Raw genomic sequence first — 25087 nt, forward strand, 5'->3', positions numbered from 1 at the left:
TGAGTCTTTTTTCAAGTGCTTTTATTTCATCAGCATATGAAAGAATACCATCGCTTAACACATTCTTGTTCATTTTTTTTTTATTAGTTAAAACTACAAAGATAGTACGAGGGTAAACTTTCTCTAATTTATGAATTACAGGAATCTTAATCCATTCATTTTAAATCTCAGCTCTTAAAAATTCTGCGTATTTTGGATCCCAGTCGTCTTCCAGATCATCCCTTTCTTTATATTTTGCCAGTGACAAAATACAACAGTAATACTAATGCTGATAATTCTTACAAATATTAAAATTTTCTCTGGACACTTAGGGGTTTTTACTCTTAAGAATAGTAACAACAAATAATTGTTTTTACTAGTTGCGGTGTGAACGGTTTGTGGAGGAGTTGGAAAGTTATGCTAAACAGTCAGAAGAATTTTACTCATTTGGAGATCTTCAGGATGTTCAGCGATACCTGAAAAAAGCTCAAACACTGAATGGAAAGTTGGATTTAGCAGCAGACAAGGTACAGTTTAAAAATTCTGAAGAAGATGAATTAGTTCAACAGAAAGGGCATTGACTTTGTATTGTGTATTCACCTTTAAGAAATAGATTCAAATAAGAGTTTAAGTACATCTAATGAGAGAATAATATAAATGGTGCATGTAGATTTTACAGATGTGCTTCTGGGAGGAGCAGCCTTGCTGATTTCTGTTGGTAGCAATAACCTTTCAGCAGCCTTCATCCTTTATTTTGAAGATAGTTATTATCTCCAACTGCTTTTCAACTTTTGTTTTGTGTCACTAAATCATTTACATTATTCAATAGCACCTGGTTACAGTTTAGTTTTCCCACCTTCATAGAGGCCAGCTTAGATTTGGTGGCTGTGTTTTTAAACTCAGCCCATTAGTCTCTCCCATCTAGCCACGTTGTTCCCAGTACCGCTATCTCAGAAATCAGCTTTCTCACTCAAAGAAACTGGACAGGGAAAAGGCATACCCTTTGCCATGGAAGATGTTTGAAATTTTTCATCGCACTTCTGATAAAAAGGGGAAATACAAAAACAGATCACATTAAGATGCTCTACCATTTTTCATATGTTGCAAGATTTTAATGTCTTAGTTAAATTAATTAGTTTAGAATGATCACAAATACGTGAGAAAAGAGAAATTGTAGATTTTTTTAAAGCTGATGTCACTGAAATTCTAAGTAACCTGAGAAATTTGTCTGTCTGGCTCCTGGGCACCACCCACATCCTCACAACTTCACTACTAAACTAAGAGGAAATGAACACTTTCCTTGCCTCCCTTATCCCCCTTACCTTCGAGACTCAGCCCTGGTTGCAACTTCCCCTACAGAAGTGTATGTGATTGCACCATTGCACAGGCTCTCTTGTCTCTGAGTGATGGCATTTTTTTAAAATATACTATTCATTTTATATTAAATGGCTACTGCTCTAAGGCATCTCTGTTATTGCCTTATATTATTATACAATTGATACTTAACTCCTCAGCTAGATTACTAACTCCTTGGAGTTGGTACTTTGCAATAAATTCTCTTCTACTTTCCACAGTACCTAACACAATGATATGTTTGTTAAAAGTACTTAAGTTCTTGTTAATTAATAAATGAAGCTATATCCTTACTATATCTGGATAGGCAGGGACTGAAAACTGGACTGTAAGGTCTTTCACACCAGGAAATGAAAACTGTAACAAAAATAAAGAAGAACAACAAAAACAAAACAAAAAATAAAAGAAGAAATAGGAAAAAGAGATTACGGCTCAGTTTTTCTAGATGATGGCCTAATTCAAATTTTTTTTTGAAATTTAAGGGTTTAAACTTTTAATTTAGGGTTTAACGAGAGATTTGGGGGGATCACAGTTGATATAAATGATATAAATATTTTTAAAAACAATTTTGAATCTCATTCACTTTCAGAATAATGTATTTAATACCTGTCCTTCCAGATTGAGCAGTTTAATGCTGAAGAGGAGGCATTTGGTTGGCTACCATCAATATATCCTCAACGTAAAAAAATCCAAGATGGTTTGAACCCTTATCTTCGTCTCTATGAAACAGCTATAGAATTTAGCACCAAATACAGAGCCTGGACAGAAGGACCATATAGCAAGGTGAATCCAGACCAAGTAGAAGCTGATGTTGGAAATTACTGGAGAGGACTATATAAGCTGGAGAAAACCTTCCATGATTCTCCAAATGCATTGGCAATGACAAAAAAAGTAAGAGCCAAGGTGGAAGATTTCAAGCAGCACATTCCTCTCATTCAAGTGATCTGTAACCCTGGTTTGCGCCCCAGGCACTGGGAAGCCATGTCCAACATTGTTGGTTACCCCCTGCAGCCGGCAGAGGACTCCACCATCTTCTCTTTTTTAGACATGAATCTGGAACCATACCTAGATAGGTTTGAAGGTATTAGTGAAGCAGCTAGCAAAGAATATTCTCTCGAAAAGTCCATGGAGAAGATGATTAATGAATGGGATGCAATGGAATTTGTCATTCTTCCTTATAGAGAAAGTGGGACATTTATTTTGTCATCAGTTGATGAAATTCAGATGTTGTTGGACGACCACATCATTAAGACACAAACTATGCGAGGATCTCCTTTCATTAAGCCTTATGAGAAACAAATGAGGTAAAATGATGATAATGTTTATGTTACCAAAATCGTCACTTGTATGTTTTATATATATGTATATTCTTTTTGAAAATTGATTCTATATTTTATATAAATGTAAAACTATATTAAATAGTTAATTATAAGGAATGATAACCTTTATTGCTTTTGGAAGAGTCCTGGTTCTTTTGCTATCATCTATATTCATAGCAAAGGTAGTAGACAGCCAGCCTCCAGATATTCATTTTTATTGCCCACAATATATTTGGGGGCAATTATATTTGATTTTCGAAAATAATCTCATGCATATTACATAGTTTAGAGAACATACAAACTATAAAGTTGAAGATAGTCATGTAATTTTCCAAACATATCAGTTAGTTTGTTGTAGATGATCCCTGAAAGTCTGCTGTAATTTCCACTCATATGCGTGAAGGATGGCTGGATAAGCACAAAAGAATGAAGCTGTGATTCTAGTCTGGAATTTAAAGCATCTGACACAGCCAATTAAATCTGACCCTTATCCTGTCTGTCAATTTTTTTTAATTCTTGTTATTTGTATTGCAGTTTATATTTTACCTTTAAAAAAGGGGATGGGAGGGGTAAATCCAAATTGGACTGCCGTCTTCCATGTGAATTTGCATGGCGAAGGAAAGCTACCTGCTCAGTAGTACCAGCCTCTGGTGGTGGCTGTAGCTGCTGTTGCTGTTGGCTCAGTCTCGGCCTCCTGCCCAGCGTGCTGCACTGTGCTCATCAAGAGTAAATTTTGAACTACTCTGAAAGTGGTATATCTAGATTCTATATTTTAGAACTATGCATGAGATCATGAGCTAGTGAGAAATTTTTTGCATGAATCAGGGATTAGATGGAGAAAGAGGGAAGAGTACCAGAAGAAAGCAGAGGCATTCATTTCCTGGTATGAAAGACCTTAAACACATTTATTGATGAACATTAAAAGGAAGGCATTTAAAAATCCCTGGTAGCTTTTAGAACTCTTACATTTCTTGGTTTTAACAATCTAAAACTATACAGATCACCACTTATAAATGATGAATAATGCGTTAACCTACACATAAAGCCATGTCATCTCTAAGTTTTGTTTCCATTAACCAATCATTTTTCTTTACAGCTGTCTCATCTCTTACAGCATAGTGGCTACATCTGTCTGGGCTCTAATCTGGCTCTGTTGTTTACTAGCTGAGTGAACTTGAACCTGGCACTGCCTCTGTGGACCTTAATCTCCCTGTTAGTAGATAGATGTCACACTCTGGACCCTGTCTCCTAGGGTTGTTGTGAGGGTAGAGCAAATACATACAAAGACCTTAGGACTGTGCTTGTAAAATTGTTAGTTTATGCTGTAATTATAATATTTATTCTTGATGAAATCAAGTCATCATTTTTGCCCTCCATATTTGCAAATGAACTGATAATTTATTGTATATTCAAAAAAAATCTTCCTTCTCCTGAATGCCACACTAATAGGTTTAAGATTATGTAGTTTTTTAAAATGCCAGTTATACCTTATTAATTGAAATATTTTATTCTGGAAATAAAGCCTTTGTGGGCCCAATTGAAAAAAGAGAGAGGGAAAAAAGAATGTTTTAAAGAAAATTAATCTTGGATGTAACTACCTTTCTTAAAAGTTCCTTAAGAGTACCCTTCCTGAGAACACCATTACTATCTCCAAAATCTCATTTCTCAATTTGTATCCTCTGGCCATGAAACTGGATTGCAGGAAGGTCTATCAATATGCCATATACAGAAACCAGCCTATTTGTAGATGGGTATATCTTCACATGTACATCTGTATAAGCATAAATGTTGACGCTATTACTTAGATTTTGTTGAATAAATCTAGTGATTTATCTTTGATTGTAAGTAGGTGGATGGAAATTGGAATAACAACGTTGCATCCAAGATTGGCAGTCTAGTCATGGTTTTGAGTTGTGTCATCTGAAACACTTCTTGGTTTACTGTTGATAAGAGCCACTGTGTTTTGCTTCTCAGGGACTGGGAGGGCAAACTCCTGCTGCTTCAGGAGATTCTGGATGAATGGCTCAAGGTCCAAGCCACGTGGCTGTATTTGGAGCCCATTTTCAGTTCTCCGGACATTATGTCTCAAATGCCCGAGGAAGGCAGGCGATTTTCAAACGTGGATAAAACATGGAGAGATATAATGAAAAATGTCATACAAGTAGGTAAAAATCTCTTGAGACTATGATTCTTTTGTTGAAGTGACATGATTTTTGTCTTCAAAACAATCCAAATAAGCCAGTGTCTTTTTCCCACATAGGCTCCCTTTTCAGATGTTATTTTAGAATCCCAGGAGCAAGAAACATCAAAAGGGAAATAGATATTTTGTTTTGATTACTTCTTGAGTTCCAAACTGAATAGGTATTATTTACTGACAGTGCTTCTAGCAGTGGTTCTTACCAAGTGCACAGCCATCATGGTGTATTCTTGAACCAGTAGGTCTAATGGTGCACCCTTTTGTCCTGACTGGGGTAGAAGTAGTAATGCTCCTGGAAGATCAGTGCCACAGTGTTCTAGGAGTCCTTCCTGGAAGCCCAGCCTGGAGTGTGCTCCTCCAGACCTTCCAAAGATTTTATAATCACTTAATTCCTTATATTACATTTTTTTTCTTAATTTTCTAAAATGGTTCTGCACTGAACTCTGAATAAAGATGTCAGAACTTCAAAGATGGGATCTAGGATTGTTTGTATGACCCAGCTGGGTTTTACTGTAGTGAAACTCTGGTTACCATTTGAAAGTGGAACACTTGTGGTACCTGGCATGCAGTACAAAAAATCACTTACTTAAATTATGCTCTCAGTCTCCTGGAATGAAGAGTCTATTTTACAGGCGATGCTTTGGTGGACCAAATGGCTGCTGAAATAGGTCAATACAGTACAAATTTGAAATACAAGGGATATGAGATGGACTGAATTTTTTCTAAAGCACTGGAGAAATTAAAGAAATGGCATAATTCAAGGTTTAAATTCTCTGCTCAGGGCATGGTCAGAGGACCAAGGTGCCTCTGTGATTGCCCTCAGAGTGCCTCTTAATTCTCCTAGATACAAGTTTGACATAGCCAAAAATTAATTACAAAGTCTGATCTAATGGTTTGCCAAATTAAAAAGTAATTTAATTCACAGCCTTGCCAGATGTGTTATGTGAAATGTAATTTACTTATTAGGAAAAAGTGGGATCATGAGAACTGAGAATGGGCACATTTGGGTGAATTTGATTGGCTCTGGGTACCCTGACTCTCACACTGCAGAGCCTCCCTTGCCAGGATCCTTGTCAGAATCTGAAGGAACGTGGCAGGTAGGGTATTATTATAGTGCTTGTCTAGGAAGAGCCTAAGTTAGATGCAGCCAAATGTATTGATGTGAGTGCACTTACCAGAGATCCTTGTTTCAGTGTACTTGTCAGGGAGATACAAATGGTTCTGTTTGCTTGCTTTGGGACCAAAACCTGGCTTCCATGATGGCCAACCTAAATGAAGTTGAAATGCCAGAAAATCCTTGATATAATTTAGGGAAATTAAAGCCTAGCTCATAGATGTTTCTGCAAAATATGCTTGCTTCATTCAGAAGTAAAAGTTGCAAGCCCCTTTAGGGGGTGGTCTTAAAGGGTAGTAGGAAGGAATCCTTCTAGTGGGCAAACTTCAATAAATATTAGGTATTTTTAAACCTTGCCTATGTAGATGGCCAAAAGTGTGGATCTGCATTGATCATAATCAATAGCAAACAGTTTGGCTGCATGATCAAGGATGAAGAAACAAGATTGAAAGACTCGTAACACGGAGGTCTGGGGAAGAGGTGAAAGGTACCATAGAGTAGACTAGAATATGAGTATATTTGTGCTTCATGAAAATGTCTAATGCACCGCAAAAGGAGGCACTTAATAATATAGTTGACCAGTTGATCTATTTTTTGAATGTCAACCAGTATATGCCATTGTATGTTCAGTGAGCTATAAATAAAATAATCATGTAATATATTGGTCCAGACTGCAGAACTTTTGAGAGTTAAAGCAATTAATAAGCTAGGAGAACAAGCATAAACCAGAACTTTTCTCATCAAACTGGGATATATGGTCACTCAAGCTACAAAGAAGTCGTGATGGCAGGGATCGAAATTATGGAAGGACTTGTCATCATGGGCTATCCCTTACCCAACACTGCTGGTGCCCAAGCTGCCAATGGCAGAAACTAACAACACGCTTCTGATACAGGAGCACACCATGTAGAAGGAATTAAATACACTGAACCTCTTCCAGTATAGAAGGGGTCAGTGATTTGTCTGCATCAGCTGGGGTTTCCTTTCTTACCCCGTTTCTGTCAACACTGTCCTTCATTGACTTACTGTCATTATTTCCACACAACATTGCTTCTACTAGGGAACTCACATTATAAAGGAAATGAGGCAGCTGACTGATACTTGTACGATTTACAGGTCCTAATGTGAGCATTGACCTTATAAAAAGTGGAAGGTCTCATGTTGAAGACCCAGTTTCCATACCAGCAGGAAGAAAATAGTTTGTGAGTCTGGGGTGCACTTCTAGGGGATACGTGATGGGTGTTCTCAACCAGCTCCAAATATATGTTGCTCCCATGGGTGGGGTACTTGGGTCTGGGAGTTACAGAGTGAAAATGACCGTGACACCTGACACCAGTTCACCTGATAAACTACTCACAACAATTTTGCTTCCCAAGTTTGGCTGTGCTAGTTGAAATATCTTAGTGTCCAGGGGAGAAATGCTTCTGTATGGGACATATCAGGAAGTTCTTTATTTGCTCACTCTATCTTTTTTCTTCTCTTGTCTTGGATAACTTTCCCCGCTACTTACTCTATTCCATCCACACTGGCTTCCTTGTTTTAGCTTTTTCTTTTTCTTTTTTTAATTACACATGCCAAACACAGTCTGCCCTAGAACTTTGGCACTGAGTGGACCCTGTTCTTGAAATGTTCTAACCTGCTGAGCTGGTTAATGTCTTGGCTTCCCTGAAGTCTTTTCTCAAATGCTATCTTTCTAAAGGGGCTCACACTGAGCATCCTATTTAAACTGAAACCTGCCTTTGCCTTTCCTAGCAGTCCTCATCCCCCTTTTCTTGTTGGTGGCGTCCATCACCTTCTAACTTACTGTATGATTTTGAATTACTATGCTTTTTATTTACTGTCTGTCTCCTCATGGAGGCTGGGGTCTTTGCTTGTTTTGTTCACTGTCGTGGCCCAAGCACTAAGAACAGTGTCTGATGTGTGGCAGGTCATCCATGAATATTTGTTGAGTGAGTGAATAGATAATTAAATTGAGATTGATCCTTGAATTATTGCTAGTTCTAAGAATTCTGAGTTTATTCTGAAAAACCTTCTCTGAAAATTCAGTTTTAGATAACTGGGTCCTAAGAGCTAGGCTAATCCTTGAAACATCCTGCATCTTGAAAGAATTTCTATTTTTGGTGAGGTCAAAGGATCTAAAAGTTGTAAGGGAGCCCACATTTCTTTTCTCAGTACTTAAAAGATTTAAAGAGAATCTTGCCAGTTTTCTGTTGTTCAGGGCTTTCTGATTAGGAAGTTTATGCTTCTGGAAGTTTTCTGAACTGGCTTGAGCTTAATTCCGTTAAGTGTATGAAACTGTACTTTCTGTGAGGCTTCCTGGCAGCACTAATTAGAGTGTTCTCTCTGTATACCCAAATTAAAGCTTCAGCCCCTGATAACACGGGCATTTGGTTTAGAAATGTAAATCAACCAGTCGGTCGTCATTTGAGCTGTTGAGAGTGGGGATACTTGTGAAGCAAAAGAAGACACATAAGATTTGTAAAGTTATTCCTTTAACCAAAAAATACGGCAGCTAATAATTCTTTTTCTTCTCTAGGAGATAGAAACTAATTAAAAAGTCAAAGGAGTCATACTCAGTTTCACATTTCTCATGGCTTCCTGATATAACGTCTTACTGTTCTGTCTTGAGAACATTCTTAATGAATACCAGCCTGGTACAATGTGGAAGGTCGTACATTCCTTGAGTTCCTCTGCATGTCTGCGGGCTCAACTCATCTTTGCTCCCTCGAGCATTCAGCAAATGTTTATGGAATGCCTACTCTGTACCAGAACTTCATGGCCATGCTTAAAGGAACTTAATGCCAGTTTTATTTTACTATGATGTATATCTTACCAGAAGGGTGGCAGTTAATAAAATGCTCATTTTAACTCCAGTAAACTGATGGAATGATATAAGTACCTCATTCCCTCTGTTCCCCCAGACTAGTGTCCATCTCTTCAAGAGACAGTTATAAAAGGGGAAATGGAAAGGGTCATTTCAAGTACATGTTGCTCTTCTAGGCACCATATTAGGTGCTTCCAATATTTTATCTAATTTGGCTGTCTGAGCAGCTTTGAGAGAGGGCTCTTATCCCCATTTTAAAGATTAGAAAGTAGAGACTCAGATTAATTAAGGGTCACAAGGGTAATAAGGAGCAATGTGGGTTAGGAACCAGGCCTGTACTTTCCTCCATCTGACACAGCCTCTATTCTGTTTACCTTCTCATGGGAAGAGAGCATTTAATTCCCAGGCATGAGATGAGTGCTTTTCTATATTTTTGTCTTTAGTCCCTATACGAAGGTACATAGATATACCTAGGGTCATTCAGAACAAGTATGTTTGGCTCAGAGTCATTGAGCTGATCTAGATGAATAGTTTTGACTTCAGGAATTCAATAAAAAATTTTTGCTTGAATCCTAAGTGTTTCGAGAGGTATTTCTTTTGTAATTGTAATATTTAGGGAAAGAAATATGAACTGCTGTTTTAAGTAACTGAATTTTTTTTAGCTTTCAAATCTCAGATCCAAAATAGCAAATTGCAATCAATTCTTTGGCTGAGAATGAAATAAATACTGTTAATTAGTAAAAAGGAATTTTTCATGTTTGTTAGCAATGATTCAGCCTTTTTGCCCCCAACAAAAGACACACTTTTCCAGAAGGTGGCACTCTAAGAATATCATTTAATTTTTGAATTTAGGAGTCCAAGAGTACTACTCCATACTTTTTTGAATGAATTGCACATTTAAGTTATGACCTGAGTCTCTGTCATGCTTCTTTTTATGTGCATTTTTACATATGTTTATTTGAAACATAAAACTGTTAGAAAATATAATACAATTCCTTTAAAAATTTGTATCTCTTTTAAGATATGTGAATTCAATCATGTGATACATATTTCGTATGAAGTTGTTTTACTGAAAAAACATATTAATGGTACTTATTTTGTTCTTTGATTAAATTGCTATGTTTCCAGGTTATATTGTTATAATTCAAAAGAAAGAAAATTATCTTTCCTTTCAGTCACATTCAAAGTATATTAACAAAAACATTCTTGCAGAAGGATAAAATTTCTGTATGAAACAATTTATAGTTGACATTTTTCGGTTGATCTTTCAGTGAGTACCAAACTCATTTTGGCTAAGTACCAAAAATAAGTTTAATTAATCTTGAAGTTCTGTTTAATTTTTAACAATAGTCTCTTGATTTAATTCCATGTAAATTTTCTAAAATGCCCTATTACTTATATTAATAAATGTATCAATATGCTCTCACAAGATTTATTACTTGGTCTGGTGATTAAAATCTCTAGTGTGTTTTAACATCTATTTCTAACACCTTTAAGATTATTTAATAAAGAATTTTTCTTGCTTTGTCATTTGTGTCAAAGGTGAACACTGAGTTTGGGATTATAAAAATCAAGACTAGACGTGAATGCCATCAATCATGTGTTATGGACAAAAAGTAAAAAGAATTTTATTTCAACTCTACCTAGATTGTGTTTTAATATGTATTTTAAAGATTTTCATAAACCCAGTGACTACTTGTATGGATATTTTGTGAAATCAATAAACTACTTTCTTAAAACATCAGTTCTTAAGATCAACCTTTAGTTGTAATTCTTATTTTGAGTCCCACAGCATAAAAGAAAGCTTTTTAAAATACTTGATTGTGTTTGAATAACTTTAATGCAAACAGCTCACAGTGACACTTTCAAGTGACAGAATGTTCAGAAGTCCATGCCTTGAAGGTAGCACAGTCTTAGTCTCTAGAGAGTTTGGGAAGAACACACCTTGAACTTAAGTCCTTCAGCAAGCAGAGTGTTATAATGCAGTTCCAAAGATAGTTCTTTGTAATGTATGAGTTTTATAGTAATCTCCTTCCCCACTCCCAAACCCTTATTTTTATCTACAGTTATAAAACAGGGATTGTGTTTTTTATTATTGATGACAATATTCAAAATAATTATGACATTTTTAGAGTACTTTTCTTCAAAGAATAAAAGACAAATATATCACATACTATTGTTTCCTCCTATTCTTTAATTTTTTTTTTTTTTTTACTTTGTGGGGAGTTAATTAGGTTTATTATTTGTTTTCTTATCCAGAGGTACTGGGGAGTGAACGCAGGACCTCGTGCATGCTAAGCACATGCCCTACCACTGAGCTATACCCTCCCCCCATGTTTCCTCCTATTCTTATCAGTTCAGATAGTGTTTTTTCTTCCCCTTCTCCCTACCCACCTCCCACCCCATCATCTGTCTCACATTTTCCAACTTAGAATCAGAAATTGTGACCAGTATCGTCAAGGATCAAGTCAAGGATCAAGTCAGCATGACTTCTACATACTTAAAGAGGCTGGTTAGCTTTAGAATATGCAAGAATACTTTCAAAAAATAAATATTCACTTTGAATTTTGTATAACCTTTGTTATATTAAAACCGTGTAATGTCAAGTATAATATGAATATAAAATTAGTATCTAATATTTTTGAGTTGAGCGCTTTCCCTTTTATTTTCAGGATAAGCATGTCCTGGCAGTTGTAACTATTGAACGAATGCTGGAGAGGCTGAAAAAATCTAATGAACTTTTGGAACTCATTCTTAAAGGACTTAATGAATATTTGGAAAAGAAACGTCTCTTCTTCCCCAGATTCTTTTTCTTGTCTAATGATGAACTTCTGGAGATACTATCTGAGACTAAAGATCCCACTAGGTAAGTAAGATATATATATCTTACTTATATGTAAAACATACATATATAATACATGGCTGAGATTATCTGCTTAAATTTAATTTTAGAATAATGCAGAACTTAAATTGTATATAGTTATATTTATGTCATAACTTTTTAAGTTACCCTATTCTAAATAGTATCAATAATCAACTTAAAATAATTATTTAAAAACATAAGTAATATCATTGAATGATATTTTTCCAAGTGTGATGAATCTTAGAGTGGATTTCTCATTTAATCACATACAGATTTGGTTTTTTTTTTTTACAGATTTTTCAGAACACGTCCCTCTTCTCCATCCCATGCAGAACAGAAGTGGGTGTCCTCACAGTGGCTTGCAATGACCCAAGCGGCTGCTCCCAGCTCATCCTCCCAGTTCATCTCCCGCTAGTGTTCCTCCTGCTCACTCTGCTATAGCCCTTGCAATTCTCCCATAAAAGAGGCAGCCTCTTCCCTCAGTGTGCTGTTCTCTTTGCCAAAGATCCTCCTTACCCAAATATTCATAAGGCTTCTTTTAGTTCCTCTGAATCTTTGTGGAAACCTGCTCAAACACCTGCTACTCAAGAAGGCCTCCCCTGGCTGCTGTATTTTAAATGGCAGCCCCTCCCAGCACTCCTGAGCCACCTTTCCTGGACTGCCTTCTCTGCCTCATTTTCCTTCGGCATACTTCTTATCACCTAGCTTACTCTATAAAGTACTTACTTGTTTACTGTTTGATTTCCTCCAGCAGAACATAGCTCTATGATGGCTGAGGTTTTTGACGGTGTTTTTCCTCACAGCTGATTCCTGATTCCTCGGAAGAGTGTCTAGCATATAAAAGACCATATAGATATTTGTTAAGCAAATTTGTTAATCTCGTGTCCTTTGCCTTCAAAGTAGGAGACAAGTAATCCAGACACAAGGATAAACGTAGGCTCAGATTTCCGTCTGAGTTTGTATGCTCTGCTTTTTTTTTTTCCATATTTAAAAGATGAATTCAGTCATTGGTAATGTGTCAAAAATGAGGAATTTAGTCAGTTCCATCTATACTACAGTGATTTTACTAAAGTTGGGCACCTTCAAACTAGCTGATTTACTTAAAGCACTAAACCTAGTTCATAATTTGCAAGCGGTCTCTGAAGATCCCAGTTGAAATGTCTACTTTTGTGCATTTGAAGATTCTTCAGATTAGTGTATTATCTGTTAGTCAAGATTGGTTTGCTCCTTCTGTTACATTTAATGTCAACACTGTGTTGGAAACAAAGCCTCATGGTCATCTCCTCTATAGCTCTTATTATAAATGTAATGTTACAGAGCTTTTTGTGATTATTCAATTAATAATGACCTCCCACTAGACTGTATGATCCATGCTGGCAGGGACTGTCTTTGTTTTCCTTAGCACTTCATCTCCAGCTTCTAAGAAGGACCTCACAGATGGTGCCCATTTATGAATTGTGAATGAAGATTGGTGCACAAAGAACACTGCTGTTTGGGGAATTGCTTTAAATTGGTTAATTCTCTTAAATGTTTTTTTCCTGACAGGGTGCAGCCTCACTTGAAGAAATGTTTTGAAGGAATTGCAAAGGTGGAATTTACAGAAAGTTTAGACATTACTCACATGAAGAGTAGTGAAGGAGAGGTGGTAGAACTCGTCGACACCATTTCAACAGCCAAAGCCAGAGGTCAAGTGGAGAAGTGGCTGGTTGAGTTAGAGAGAGTTATGATTAAATCCATCCATAAGGTAGCCAGCTGTTTTTATTATTATTTCTAGTAAAGATGATAGAATATTAACATATTATTGATAAACGCACTGTTATTTAGACAAATCGAGTCATGAATTACCATTTCAGTTGTAGTGGATAGGCTGAAGGCAAAGACATGGTCTATGATATTCATTTTGTAGTGACTCACTTGAAAAGTGGGGCAAAATACCATCTATACTACGGAAAACTTGGGTTTTTGTCGTGAGCCTGTCTCATTTGTTGAAGCCACAAGCTAGTGCTTTCAGCATTAGAAACACTTTGGTCCAAGTGGTCTGTCTACCTTCAGTCTTTCTTTGGAAGCACCCCTCCTCAGTTTGACACTAGTCTTCTTAACACGTGTTTCTGTGGTACATTCTTTTGTCCTGTGTATATATAAAATATGTACCAAAGTGTTAGAAAATCGTAAATACTTTCTACAATTAACAGTAACTTCATGTTTTCTATATCTCATAAAATATTATCAACTCAGTCATTTGCAATGATTTTTTTTTTTTTAGTTGAGAATTTCAAGTCATGGAAGCAAATAGAGATCAACTGAACAGAGCAGTTAAATTCATTTTTTTACTATTATGTGAACTTAGCATTCAAATTCCTTATAAAGAGTAAAAGTCATGACTGAGCAGGGATGCATGAGGGCAAGAATGAGAAGGAAATAAGGCATCAGGTCCCAGTCGACAACAGTTTTCATTCATTTTTCAGATTCTGTCACACATTGAAAAAATTCATGGGAATCCAGCTGTTTCATGCACACCCTGTGTCTTAATGCTCTTTTCTTTCTTAAATATAATTTTAGTATCTGCCTGCATTATATTTTTTCAATAGATATAAAATCTTTTGGACAGTTTCCCACTTCTCCCTGTTATGGATTAAAGGATAATGAACGTCTTTATGCACACAGCTGGTTTCTTTGATTGAGTTATGTATTTTCTTGTGATAACTTCTCATGTGTAGGATCACTGGGCCAAAGAGGATGAGCGTTCCCAGGACTTGAAAAGTATTGACAAACAGCATTCCCATTTACATAGCCATTGGCAATGTAAATGAATTCCACTTTGACCACTACTTAGCACTGAATTGGGTTATACGGTTTGTTAATTGATGTACATAGTGGTAACTCATTGTTTTAGACATATCTGGTATTATTTCAACTATTCTGTTAACTTTATTTGTCAAAGAACTTAGGGGAAATATTTTGGTGGCCATTTCAGAGCGTTAAGATGGGGCAGTAAGGAATTGTGTAGGAAATATCTTCCCCAAATGTTCAAGTGTAAGTTTGTGTTGGTGAAAAATGCAAGTAAATGCAATATAAATGACCACAAATAGGAGACAGGAGTGTTACTTGTGCTGTGTTATATATATCTGCATGCTTGAAAGGGTACTGCATGCCTAAATTAAGTGAATTTTGTGTCATTTGTAAATAATGAAAAATCATGTTCTTGGTGCCTTTGCCTCTTTATCTTACTAGATTATCATGGGTTGGTTTAATATACCTTGCTACCTCCAAAATATATGTAATTTTATTTATATATATATATATATATATGGCATATGTAGTTACAATACATTTTCTATGCAGTATTATAGAAATTTCTGTGATATTTTTCCTCATCCAACTGTATAGAAAAATTTGTGATTTAGATTTTAATGCCTTCCTGTTGTTTGCTCCACAGTGTCCTTCTAGAACACATACTTATTCCATTCTTGGCATTTCTCTACTGTACCCTCTATTCTCTTCTATGTCCCTCCCCTCTCTGTTGGTCCTTTTTACCTGCCCTTTCCATGGCTTCTTCTGACCTTTTACATTTTTTTTTATTATCAGTAGCAAACTCTGCCCTTCATCTCTTTTCAGCTCTGTAATATCCTAACTAGGCTAGAAATTCAGAAGGGTTCACCTATTATGTATTTCTCAGAAAAATATATTTTGACAGTCTTTTCTGAAATTCAGACATTAAAGTGGCTATCACCTCACTGATGTTACTATTTTTGGTTGATACATTTAATAAATGATGGTTGGGAGAAAAAGTGGATATAGGAATCCACTGAAAACATATGTAGCAAAGTATGTAAATTAGACGTCCTGTGTTTACAGCTCTCAAGTCTCCAGGAATGAACTGTATATCTGTTCCTGTCATCATAGCATTGGGCATCAAACTACAGGACTGAGAAGGGAGTGAGGTCTGGAAACACAGGAAGAACTCCAGAGGAATTTTGTGGTTTGCTTCAGTACATGGCTAAGCAGGGATCTGATGAAGTTCAAAGAAAATAATGATGAATTTGGTGGATCTTGTTGTGGAGTTATTTGAACTTAGTGCTTGTGCATGTTCAGTCCAAGTGTATCTAAGACACCTTTGGCTACATCTGGTCCAAGAAATATTTTATGTAACATGCCTCCCACAAAAAGATCGCGTGTCAGCAAAATAAAATGCCATGTAGTATATTTGTTTTGTTCACAGGCATATGAACAAGCTTTAAATAGTCTAGTCACGTATTTGGAATCTTCATAATTGGCTAAAATGGAAAAAGTTGAGCAGTACAAATTAATCCGATTAGGAGTGAAGCTCTTCACTGTTTAGTTCATTCAAGTAAAGTGTGAAACTGTTTACCTTTAGTACTTTCTTTTTCAATTAGGTAATTAAGGATGCAATTTTGGCCTATACACAATATGAACGCATTAACTGGGTAAGGGATTGGCCTGGACAGACAGTTCTCTGTGTATCCCAAACCTTTTGGACAACAGAAGTACAAACAGCTATTTCAAAAGGACAAGAGGTAAGCTTTCATTACCCCCAGGTTTTTCAATAGTTGTTATTGCCAAAGTACAATTACTGTAAATCAAATACAGTCCACTCAAAAAGTCAGTGGTTCTTGATCCTCAATCTTGTTATTATCTACATCTTTATGCCTCTAAAAATAGAGTGAAATAGGACAAAGAAACTTCCTAAACTCAGAAATATTAGGAAATACATAATTCTCTCTCATGCCTTCAGGGAAACTACCCTGTGAAGATAAAATATTAATTGACTTATTTTGACTATTTTTACTTTCTGATTTGTTGCTTTTTAATTACTAATATTTGAATGATGCTTAATTTTAAATATTCTAATGTAATATATTTGAATTTAATATTATTAATCAGATTGCTGTTATTAATTAAAAACAGAAACTACATTCAATGCAACATTCTAAACCCTGAGGTAGAATTTCAATCAGGTCAACTTTCAGTTGACTAAAGGACTAGTTGGAATCCAGCAATTGCAGACCTTGTTTAAAACCATGAGTTTTTAATGCATATTTGACATGGAGTTTGGTATACGTACATGGATGAGCAGGGATCTGATGAAGTTCAAAGAAAATAATTATGAATTTGACCTGTGCCTTGAGAGACTGCTACTCCAGCAAGACTCATCTTGAGAGACAGAGGTCCCCTGAAGCTGTAGTTCAGCAAGACTTAGCAAGTCAAGCCTTGTTAATGTTACTTGCTAGATTGCTCTCTTCTGTTGCATTCTAGGGTGCTTTCCATAGCTAAATTTCATGGAGTTAAATTAAGCTTTGTATGTGTCCTTAAAAATTCTTTTCTTTTTCCTCTGCTTGAGATGACTCTGTTTCAATACGCCCTTCACCTGCCACCTGTGTCCCTGGTCCCCGTCCGTATCTCGTGGATGTTCAGGCCATTCAAGTGCTGTAGCAGCACCTGGAGGGGCAGGCACAGGTCTTAGTATTCTATAGCATTGATGGCTTTAAACAATTTAATATGTGGTTCTATCGTGGGAGGCTAGCCTATGTTTTAGTATTCAGTGTGTTAACTTTTTCCTCAATTAATGTGTGGTTCACGTTTGAAACGGATGACTTTGGTTGAGTAGCTGGAGACTCTTGGCAGCCTCATAGAAACTGGATTTTCTGCAAACACCTCAATTGTCAGGAGCTTGATGCTATAATAGCACCATGTTGTACTGTCCCACTCCCAGAGGACCTCTTCACTTTGGCTTCTGTGCTTCCACTTATTTATACAAAAAATGTTGACTGTGGAACTAATCGGTATGAGGCATTACAGGACTAAAAGTGAATGAAAGAATCGCCACTGTCACAGAACTTGCGTTATTGCAAATACTGATCTGATTTTGAGTCAGGTGATTATTGTGTATGTAGAAGGATCTAGGTATGATACAAATTTTTGATTCCAGATAGTTTATTTTGGCCAACTATATAATAGTAGTTACTTTTAAATTCATTTATTCACAATACAGAACAGTTTACAAAAAATAAAATGTAGCTTAAATAATTCAATATCATGATCTTTTTCAATCTAACTAATCTGCTTTCTCATTGATTCGTGTGATATAGTTCCTAAATAACTTAATCACAGTTTCAGGCTAAATTTTAGTTCTAAATCTCTTTTTCTAGTCCAGCAAAATACTTTATGCTAGCGTAAATAGTAGTAAATTCTTATGGATTATTTTATCCTGTCAGGTACAAACATTAAATTTTTAACCTTATGCCTTCTGTTGAACTCAGATTGTGAGAACTGGTAAGCCGCCCAAAGACCCTGAATTTTATTGATGAGGAAAACTAAGATGCACCAACTGGCATAGCTTGTGTTCTTAGGATCAAAACTATTCTTACTAATCTGTATACTCAGTATACTTAAATTTACTAGTTGGCTCCAAGAATTTAAGCACTTAGGTTTATTTAAACATAGGTGGGACAAAAGTTTATTTTTTCACTACTTATGAAGCAAACTAATAGCAATTAATCTTGAAAATAATATAAATAGATAGTGTTCAAGCACCAAACTTCTGAAAAAAATGACTCCCTAAAAAAAGGGTAAAATATTTCTAGGAATAATAAAAGTACCTCTTAAAGAAACAAGTCTCCAACTATATTCTGTAAGCTTTGTCTCATTCTTGACAATCCTCACTTTTAGTTTCACTGCTACCACTTACCTTGTCCTAAAGGAGTGAAATAATCTCATTGGTGCACAATGTTTATTAAATATTATTAGTGTGAGAAAAGTGTTCATCTAATACCTTTGCAGTAAGGAAAATTGATTATTTTAAAGTTATGTCATACAGAAGGAAAATTATGATAAAAATGTTGAAAATACTCTGTATCCATGCTAGGTCAAAATGTTTTTGTTCAAAAGGATTCTGATCACATTGAGTAATTATCTTATTTTCTTTCAGGTTCTTGAGCAATACTTGGAAAAATGTAACAAACAAATTGATGATATTGTCACTTTGGTTCGTGGCAAACTGTCCAAGCAGAATCGTGTTACTCTGGGAGCCCTTGTGGTGCTGGATGTCCATGCTAGAGATGTTCTCACAACACTTGTTAAAAAGAAAGTTAGTGATGATTCTGACTTTGAATGGTTAAGTCAGCTTAGGTACTATTGGCAAGTAAGTAATATCACTGAATGTTGTTACATAGCAATTTCAGCGCATGGCTGTTTAATTTGTGCTTGCTGGCTCACGTGGGAAATAGTATCAGTAATATAGGAATTTTTTTGCTGATGGCTGACTGTACCCAAACAAGCATTCTCCAGATTGAAGATTGCAGCAGCCAAAAAACTATCATGTATACAAAAACTGTATCTACATCTATACTTAAATGTATAGTTACATGGAAATATGTATACATATATAGACAGACAAACTATGGGTAATTATAAAAAATTACATGAAATCAGCCATTATGCTTGCTGAATCTGCAGAATGTTGAAACTAATCAGTTTGAAATTATGTTTTTGGATTCTTGATACATCTAAAGACTGTTCACATCAGACTGTTTTAGTCTGATTTAGCCCTTTAAGTTTTCCTCTTGTTGATCAGTTGAAGGTACCAGTAACATGATGTTGGAAGGAAAGTTTTTATCAGGGGATCTGGGTGGTTGGTGATGTTAGTCACCATGGTGAAGGGAAGAGGAGCAGGAACAGTACAGTGAACAAGGTTGGGCCTATACAGAGTTGGCGGGGGAAGAGAGGACTGATGACTGGAGATGAGAGACTCAAAAGTTCTCATCATATTCATTTGTGTGAAAGGCTTTGGGAGGTATAGGGTGGGAGGAGAAGAGATCAAGAACTAGAACCCTGGAAAACTACATGAGGCCATGTTAATAGTGGTTATGTGGTCAGACTGTGGAGTCATTGGTTCAAATGCTACATCCTCCACTTACCAGATGTATGACCTGGGCAAGCTACTTACTCTGTTCAAGCACTAGCTTCCTTATAATGAAAATACTCACTCTATAGTAAAAACAAATTGAAGAAATGATGGAAAATATAGGAGAATAATGAACTATGAAAAAGTAATTAAGAAAACTATTTCATTTACAATTGATCAAAAATGAAATACTGCTCAACCATTTAAAAAAAACCCAAAACAAAATCTTAACCACTTGCAATATACACAGATAGACCTTGAAGGGATTATTCTAAGCGCAATAAGTTGAACAGAGAAAGACAAACACCATGTGATCTGACTTATATGTGGAATCAAAAAACAAAAAACACCATATCCAAAAACAAGCTCATATATACAGAGAACAGATCTGGGGTAAGGGGTGGCTGAGAGAAGTGGCGAAGGGAGTCAAAAGCTATAAACTTTCAGTTACAAGACAATTTATGGGGATATACAGCATGGCAACTATAGTTTGAAACTATAGTTTGAAAGTTTCTAAGAGTAGATCTTAAAAGTTCTCATCACAAAAAAAATTCTGTTAACTATGTATGGTGATGGATATTAACTAGACTTATTGTGGTGGTCATTTTGCAATAAATACAACTACAATTCTATACCTAATATAATGTATGTCAGTTATACTTTAATAAAAATTATACTTTAATAAAAAAAAAGTGTTAGCAAGTTAAAAAAAAAAGCAAAAGAGAGATAAGGAACAAATATATTTTTCAAAGAAGTTCTATGGAGAAAAACTGAAGCCAGTGACTTTAATTACTTATCCAAGGAAATTACACATTGAACTGAATTAAATGATGTCTGAAAAGTGAATTCTGAAGATGTTGTTTACAACATGGCTGTCATTTATTAAAAAGCTTGAGATTTCATGTTATTTAAATTTTTACTATTTAAGCTAACTTCATTTTATTTGATTTTATACTAGGAAGATCATTTAGAAACAAAGATGATCAATGCTGGTTTACGATATGGATATGAATATCTGGGTAATTCCCCGAGGCTGGTTATTACTCCACTCACTGACAGATGTTACAGGTAAACTCATTCATTTAAATATCTGTTGGGAATAATTTTCACTCATCCCTAGATCACTAATTTTTTTTAAGTACCAAATCATCTTCCACCTTGTAAATGTATCCTTTGTTGTCTTTTCCTAGGCCCTTAATTCTTTTCTCAACTTGATCTTCAAATTCTCTTTCTCTTCTGGCTTCTTCCTCTCAGCTGTAGAGCTCTCTTAACAGGCATTGCTGTTATTATAATTTTTTATTTTTGCATTGTTCATTTCTTCTTTCTTCTTGAAACTTTTTGACTCTTACTTTTGGGTATATGAGGCATCCTGTTTCTTCCCCTGAAATATGGAATTTTCTGGAATTCTGCTTCTATGTAGTATTTTGTCTCATGCTTCATGGTTTCCTGAATGTTCTCAACCATTTTCAGGCTTTAACAGCCAATATCCTGAAAATCCCTGAACCTGTACCTCCAGCCGAGGTCTCTCCTGTAAGGTTTCATCACACACATGCCTGCTGGGTATCTCCATTAGATATCTCATAGGTATTTACATGTACATTGTTTTCTCTTGTCTTTCTAAATAATACAAGACCTTTAATTATTTTTAACTCCAAGTTCTCATCTCCCATATTCCAAATCACCGTCAAATAGTAAATTAAATTTTGGGTTTTTTTTTTTCATTTTCTTCCGAGTTGTAACTAGTTTATTGACAACACTGGTTTCAGGATGCAAACAGAAAGCAATTTTATTTTTTCTTATCATCATTCTTTTAAACTTCCTCTGTCAAATGTTTACCTATTTCTGGATGAAATCTAGGGTAGATTCCCTAATCTTTCTGGTTATTCTAAGATAATAATGGATAGTGTTATTTTTTTTTTTCAGATATTAGAAGTCCATTTAAGTCTAAAATCAAAGTAGAGTATTTTATCCAGTTAAAAACCCCATCTTGAGCCTGACTCAAGCTCATGTCCCACATTTGGGAAGGTAGATGTGTTCAATTTTTTGTCATTTTTATCCCTGTCCTTTGCATCTATTCCTCAATAGCTCATCTTTTGGATCCTTCAGTGTTGGGGGTTGATGAAGGAGGGGAGAAGGAAAGGGAGACGTAGGTTTATATATGATAGGTATCTTGTGTGACAACTCTCTCTTGGCCATTCAGTGTCCTCAGTGATGGCAAAAGCCCAGATGTGCCAGGTCTCCCTGGGGATGTTTATGTGGGTTCTTTGGGAGCCCCCAGTAACCAGTTCCTCCCACCTATGGAAAATGCCTTCTCTGGCTGACTGCTGGCAACTTTTGCTTCAGCCTCTATCTGAGATCCACCACACACAGACTCTCTTCCTGGAGTCTTCTCTGATTCTAGATGGACTTCCTGCACAGGGTCCCATTCAGCATGACTCAAATCTGGCTCCCTTCCACTGGGATCTAGGTCTGGCCACATACCCATTTGTCTTGCCATCAGTAGAGTGCATCTCTTACCTGTTTTCTCCCACTCTGCCATAGAAGAAGATGCAGGCATTCTCTTGACTTTTAATATTTTAAGTTGTAAATTAACTCCCAGTTCCATATTTCACAAACTCCAAGGGCCAGTGTGCCAAGTTCTGTGAGTAGTCCTCGACAGCCCCCTCAGTTAGCTTGGCAAAGAGACAAGTGCTGCTCTCTCTTCCTTTGTTCAGAGGGAGGGGAAATACACAACACACCAACAGCTCTTTGCAAAGAAATCCTCATTCCTGGCCTCTCATTTACGATCTTCCTGCCCTGATGCTAGGTGACCAATTTTACTCTCTATAGGATAGGATGATCTGACACACATTGCTCTCACTTTGGGGTTTTAGTCAAAATTTTAAGAAAGAATGATCTGTTTGCATACCGTTACATATTTTTTATAACTAATATTTATGTAGGTTTACCAAAAATTTTATCTTTGTCCTTAGCATTGCTTCTTCCTTTGTCTTACTTCTGGCTTAATTTTTCTCCTTAGTAAGCTTTTAGTAATCGTTTCAGGGAGGCTATGCAAGTAATGAGTTCTATCAGTATTTGTCTAAAAATGCCCGTTTTTTTTCTCTTTGGTCTTCACTTAATTATTAAATGATAGATTAGCCAGCTGCAGAACTGTAGATGAATAGTAACTTTCCCTCAGCTCTCCAAATATATTATTCTCCTGACATTTATTGCTACTGTTGAGTGGTCTGTTACTCTAATTATTATTCCTTTGTAGGTAATTTTCTCTAGTAAAAGATTTTCGTTTTAAAGATTTTCTCTTCATTGTTGAGGTTCATTGGAATGTTCCTAGGTGTGGATGGGCTTTCATTTATCCTACTTGGGACTTTTTCAGTTAATATATTTAATTCTGGCAAATTTTCAGGGATAGTTTTTAAAATTTTTCCTTTTCTGCATTCTCTTCTTCATTCTATGTCTCTTAACATTTCTTATAGTCAATCTCTGTATCTGGGTGGTTTCCTCATATTTATCTTCTAGTGTGTAGTTCTGTTTCTTTATGTTTATTCTGCTATTCTGCCCACTGAGTTTTCAAAAATTCGATTATTATATTTTTCATTGCTGGATTTCAAGTTCTCTCTTTTATGAAATTGGCTTCTTTTTTTCCCTCACAATTTTCTCATGTCTGTTGCTTTTTATTTAAAATCTCATTGAACAAACCACCAAGATACCAAAAAAGGCAGAGGGCCATGTATGCAGTAACCCTCTCAGACCGTTGTTCAACAGCCTTTGTCATTGCAAGTCTGACTCTTAGCTTTGATCTCTCTCTGTGGTTTTAATTGTGAGCTCATTTTAGCAGGTAGTCTTACCATTTCTCAGCTGTGGAGGTGTTCAGTTAGAGCAGTTTTACATTTGGCTCTGTGGTGGGCTCTGGGATTTTCTCTGATCCAGAACAAAATTTTAATGTTAATTTCCATTACTGATGAGTTCATGTGCCTATCGATAATGGAAACTTAATCCCACCCTCCGTGAATGATGTAGGCTTCTCGCTCGGCATTTATGAAGGGTAAGCTTAACTGTCTCTGCTATAGTTGACTCTTCTTTGTCTCTTGAGTAGAATGCTGGGGTAATTTTAGTTCCCATTTAGGGACAAGGCAGCCTTTCAAGGCTTCTAGGTTTAAATAGTGAATCCACACCAGCTCCTCATCTTGCTCAGTTCTAAGAATTTATTTTCTGTTTCTATGTGTGTGTAAATGCACTTGTGTTTATATGCAAATCCCAAAACTGTGTGCACCTGTACAGCTTTAGCACCTAATTACTTTCCAGCTATGCATTCCCTCTTTGTTGATGATTTCCTTTTCATCCTTTCAAAAATGACTATGTATTTCAAAAGTTATTATTTTCTTTTATGTGGCATTTCCGTATGCTTCCAGTAAGGGGATTGGGTAATTCAGAACCAGCTGAATTCTCCATATTGACTAGAAGTCAACATTGCATGTCAAAAGTGAATTTGTTCTGATTTTGTCATGTATTCAGCTATTCAGAAGTAAAATATAGTCACAGACAAAGTAATTCACAAAGATTTTCAGAGGTTAGTGAGAAAGAAGGAATTATTGAAGAGGAAGTGAAAAATCTAGCTCTCAGTTTAAATTTTTACTCTTTTCAGAATGTATATGAAAAAAATCACATTATTCATCAAAGATTATTTCTTATGTTTCAGAACCTTATTTGGAGCCCTTCATCTGCACCTTGGAGGAGCACCTGAGGGGCCAGCTGGCACTGGAAAGACTGAAACTACCAAAGATTTAGCCAAAGCTGTAGCAAAACAATGTGTTGTTTTCAACTGCTCTGATGGATTGGATTATCTGGCTTTAGGAAAATTCTTTAAGGTTTGAGTTGATACCTCATTTATAATATATAACTTCTCAGAGAGGAAGGCTATTAATAATGACACATAATTTGATGGGAGTAAAAGACCTATTGTAGTTTCAGTAAAATTTGAAGAGAAGCTCTGCCTCCCTCTCCAGTCCCAATAATGGTCAATATTACTGGTAGGAATGAATGAGTGGTGTTCCTTCAGTACCTTGGACAGCTAAAAGTTTGAGAACCACTACGTCTATAAAGATTGTGGTATCTGAACACCTCTTTAACCTGTAGATCTTACTATTAACAAGTTATGAGTCAGTGATTTACTTTATAGACACATTCTAGTTAATCTTTTTGTAAACTTGAAATCCTTCTTTTGTTTTTTTCTTACCTGAGTCAGATTATCACTCTTATGAGTCTATAAGATTATAAAAGGGAGAGTTAAAGGTGCAAGTCTCTGTCTAAGTTCATAGATGAAACCTATGACTGTATGGTCATTTTAGCACTTTGTTGCTACAGCCTGTTATTCCTTAAAATATTAGGTGGTACAATTAAATACAACATTTGGAATTATGGGTTTTTACATACTTATTTGTTTCCTATCTCTACAATTTCTATCTCTGTAATTTTCAAAGTACATTTTAAAGATTCTGTAATCCTTACTTCTCAAAAGTA

General features: G+C 35.9%; 1 protein-coding gene across 1 annotated transcript in view; it reads left to right on the forward strand.

The window, feature by feature from the left end:
* DNAH7 (dynein axonemal heavy chain 7) overlaps positions 1 to 25087 on the forward strand; it is a 220378-nt gene that overhangs the window by 63011 nt on the left and 132280 nt on the right. The window contains exons 17-26 of the mRNA XM_032480142.1: positions 360 to 506; positions 1951 to 2636; positions 4626 to 4812; positions 11459 to 11652; positions 11944 to 11988; positions 13195 to 13393; positions 16044 to 16184; positions 18596 to 18808; positions 20529 to 20638; positions 24267 to 24435. Of these exons, the coding sequence (XP_032336033.1) occupies positions 360 to 506; positions 1951 to 2636; positions 4626 to 4812; positions 11459 to 11652; positions 11944 to 11988; positions 13195 to 13393; positions 16044 to 16184; positions 18596 to 18808; positions 20529 to 20638; positions 24267 to 24435 (2091 nt within the window). The remainder of the gene's footprint in view (positions 1 to 359; positions 507 to 1950; positions 2637 to 4625; positions 4813 to 11458; positions 11653 to 11943; positions 11989 to 13194; positions 13394 to 16043; positions 16185 to 18595; positions 18809 to 20528; positions 20639 to 24266; positions 24436 to 25087) is intronic.

Source organism: Camelus ferus, chromosome 5 (assembly GCF_009834535.1).
Source record: "Camelus ferus isolate YT-003-E chromosome 5, BCGSAC_Cfer_1.0, whole genome shotgun sequence".
Lineage (NCBI taxonomy): Eukaryota > Metazoa > Chordata > Mammalia > Artiodactyla > Camelidae > Camelus > Camelus ferus.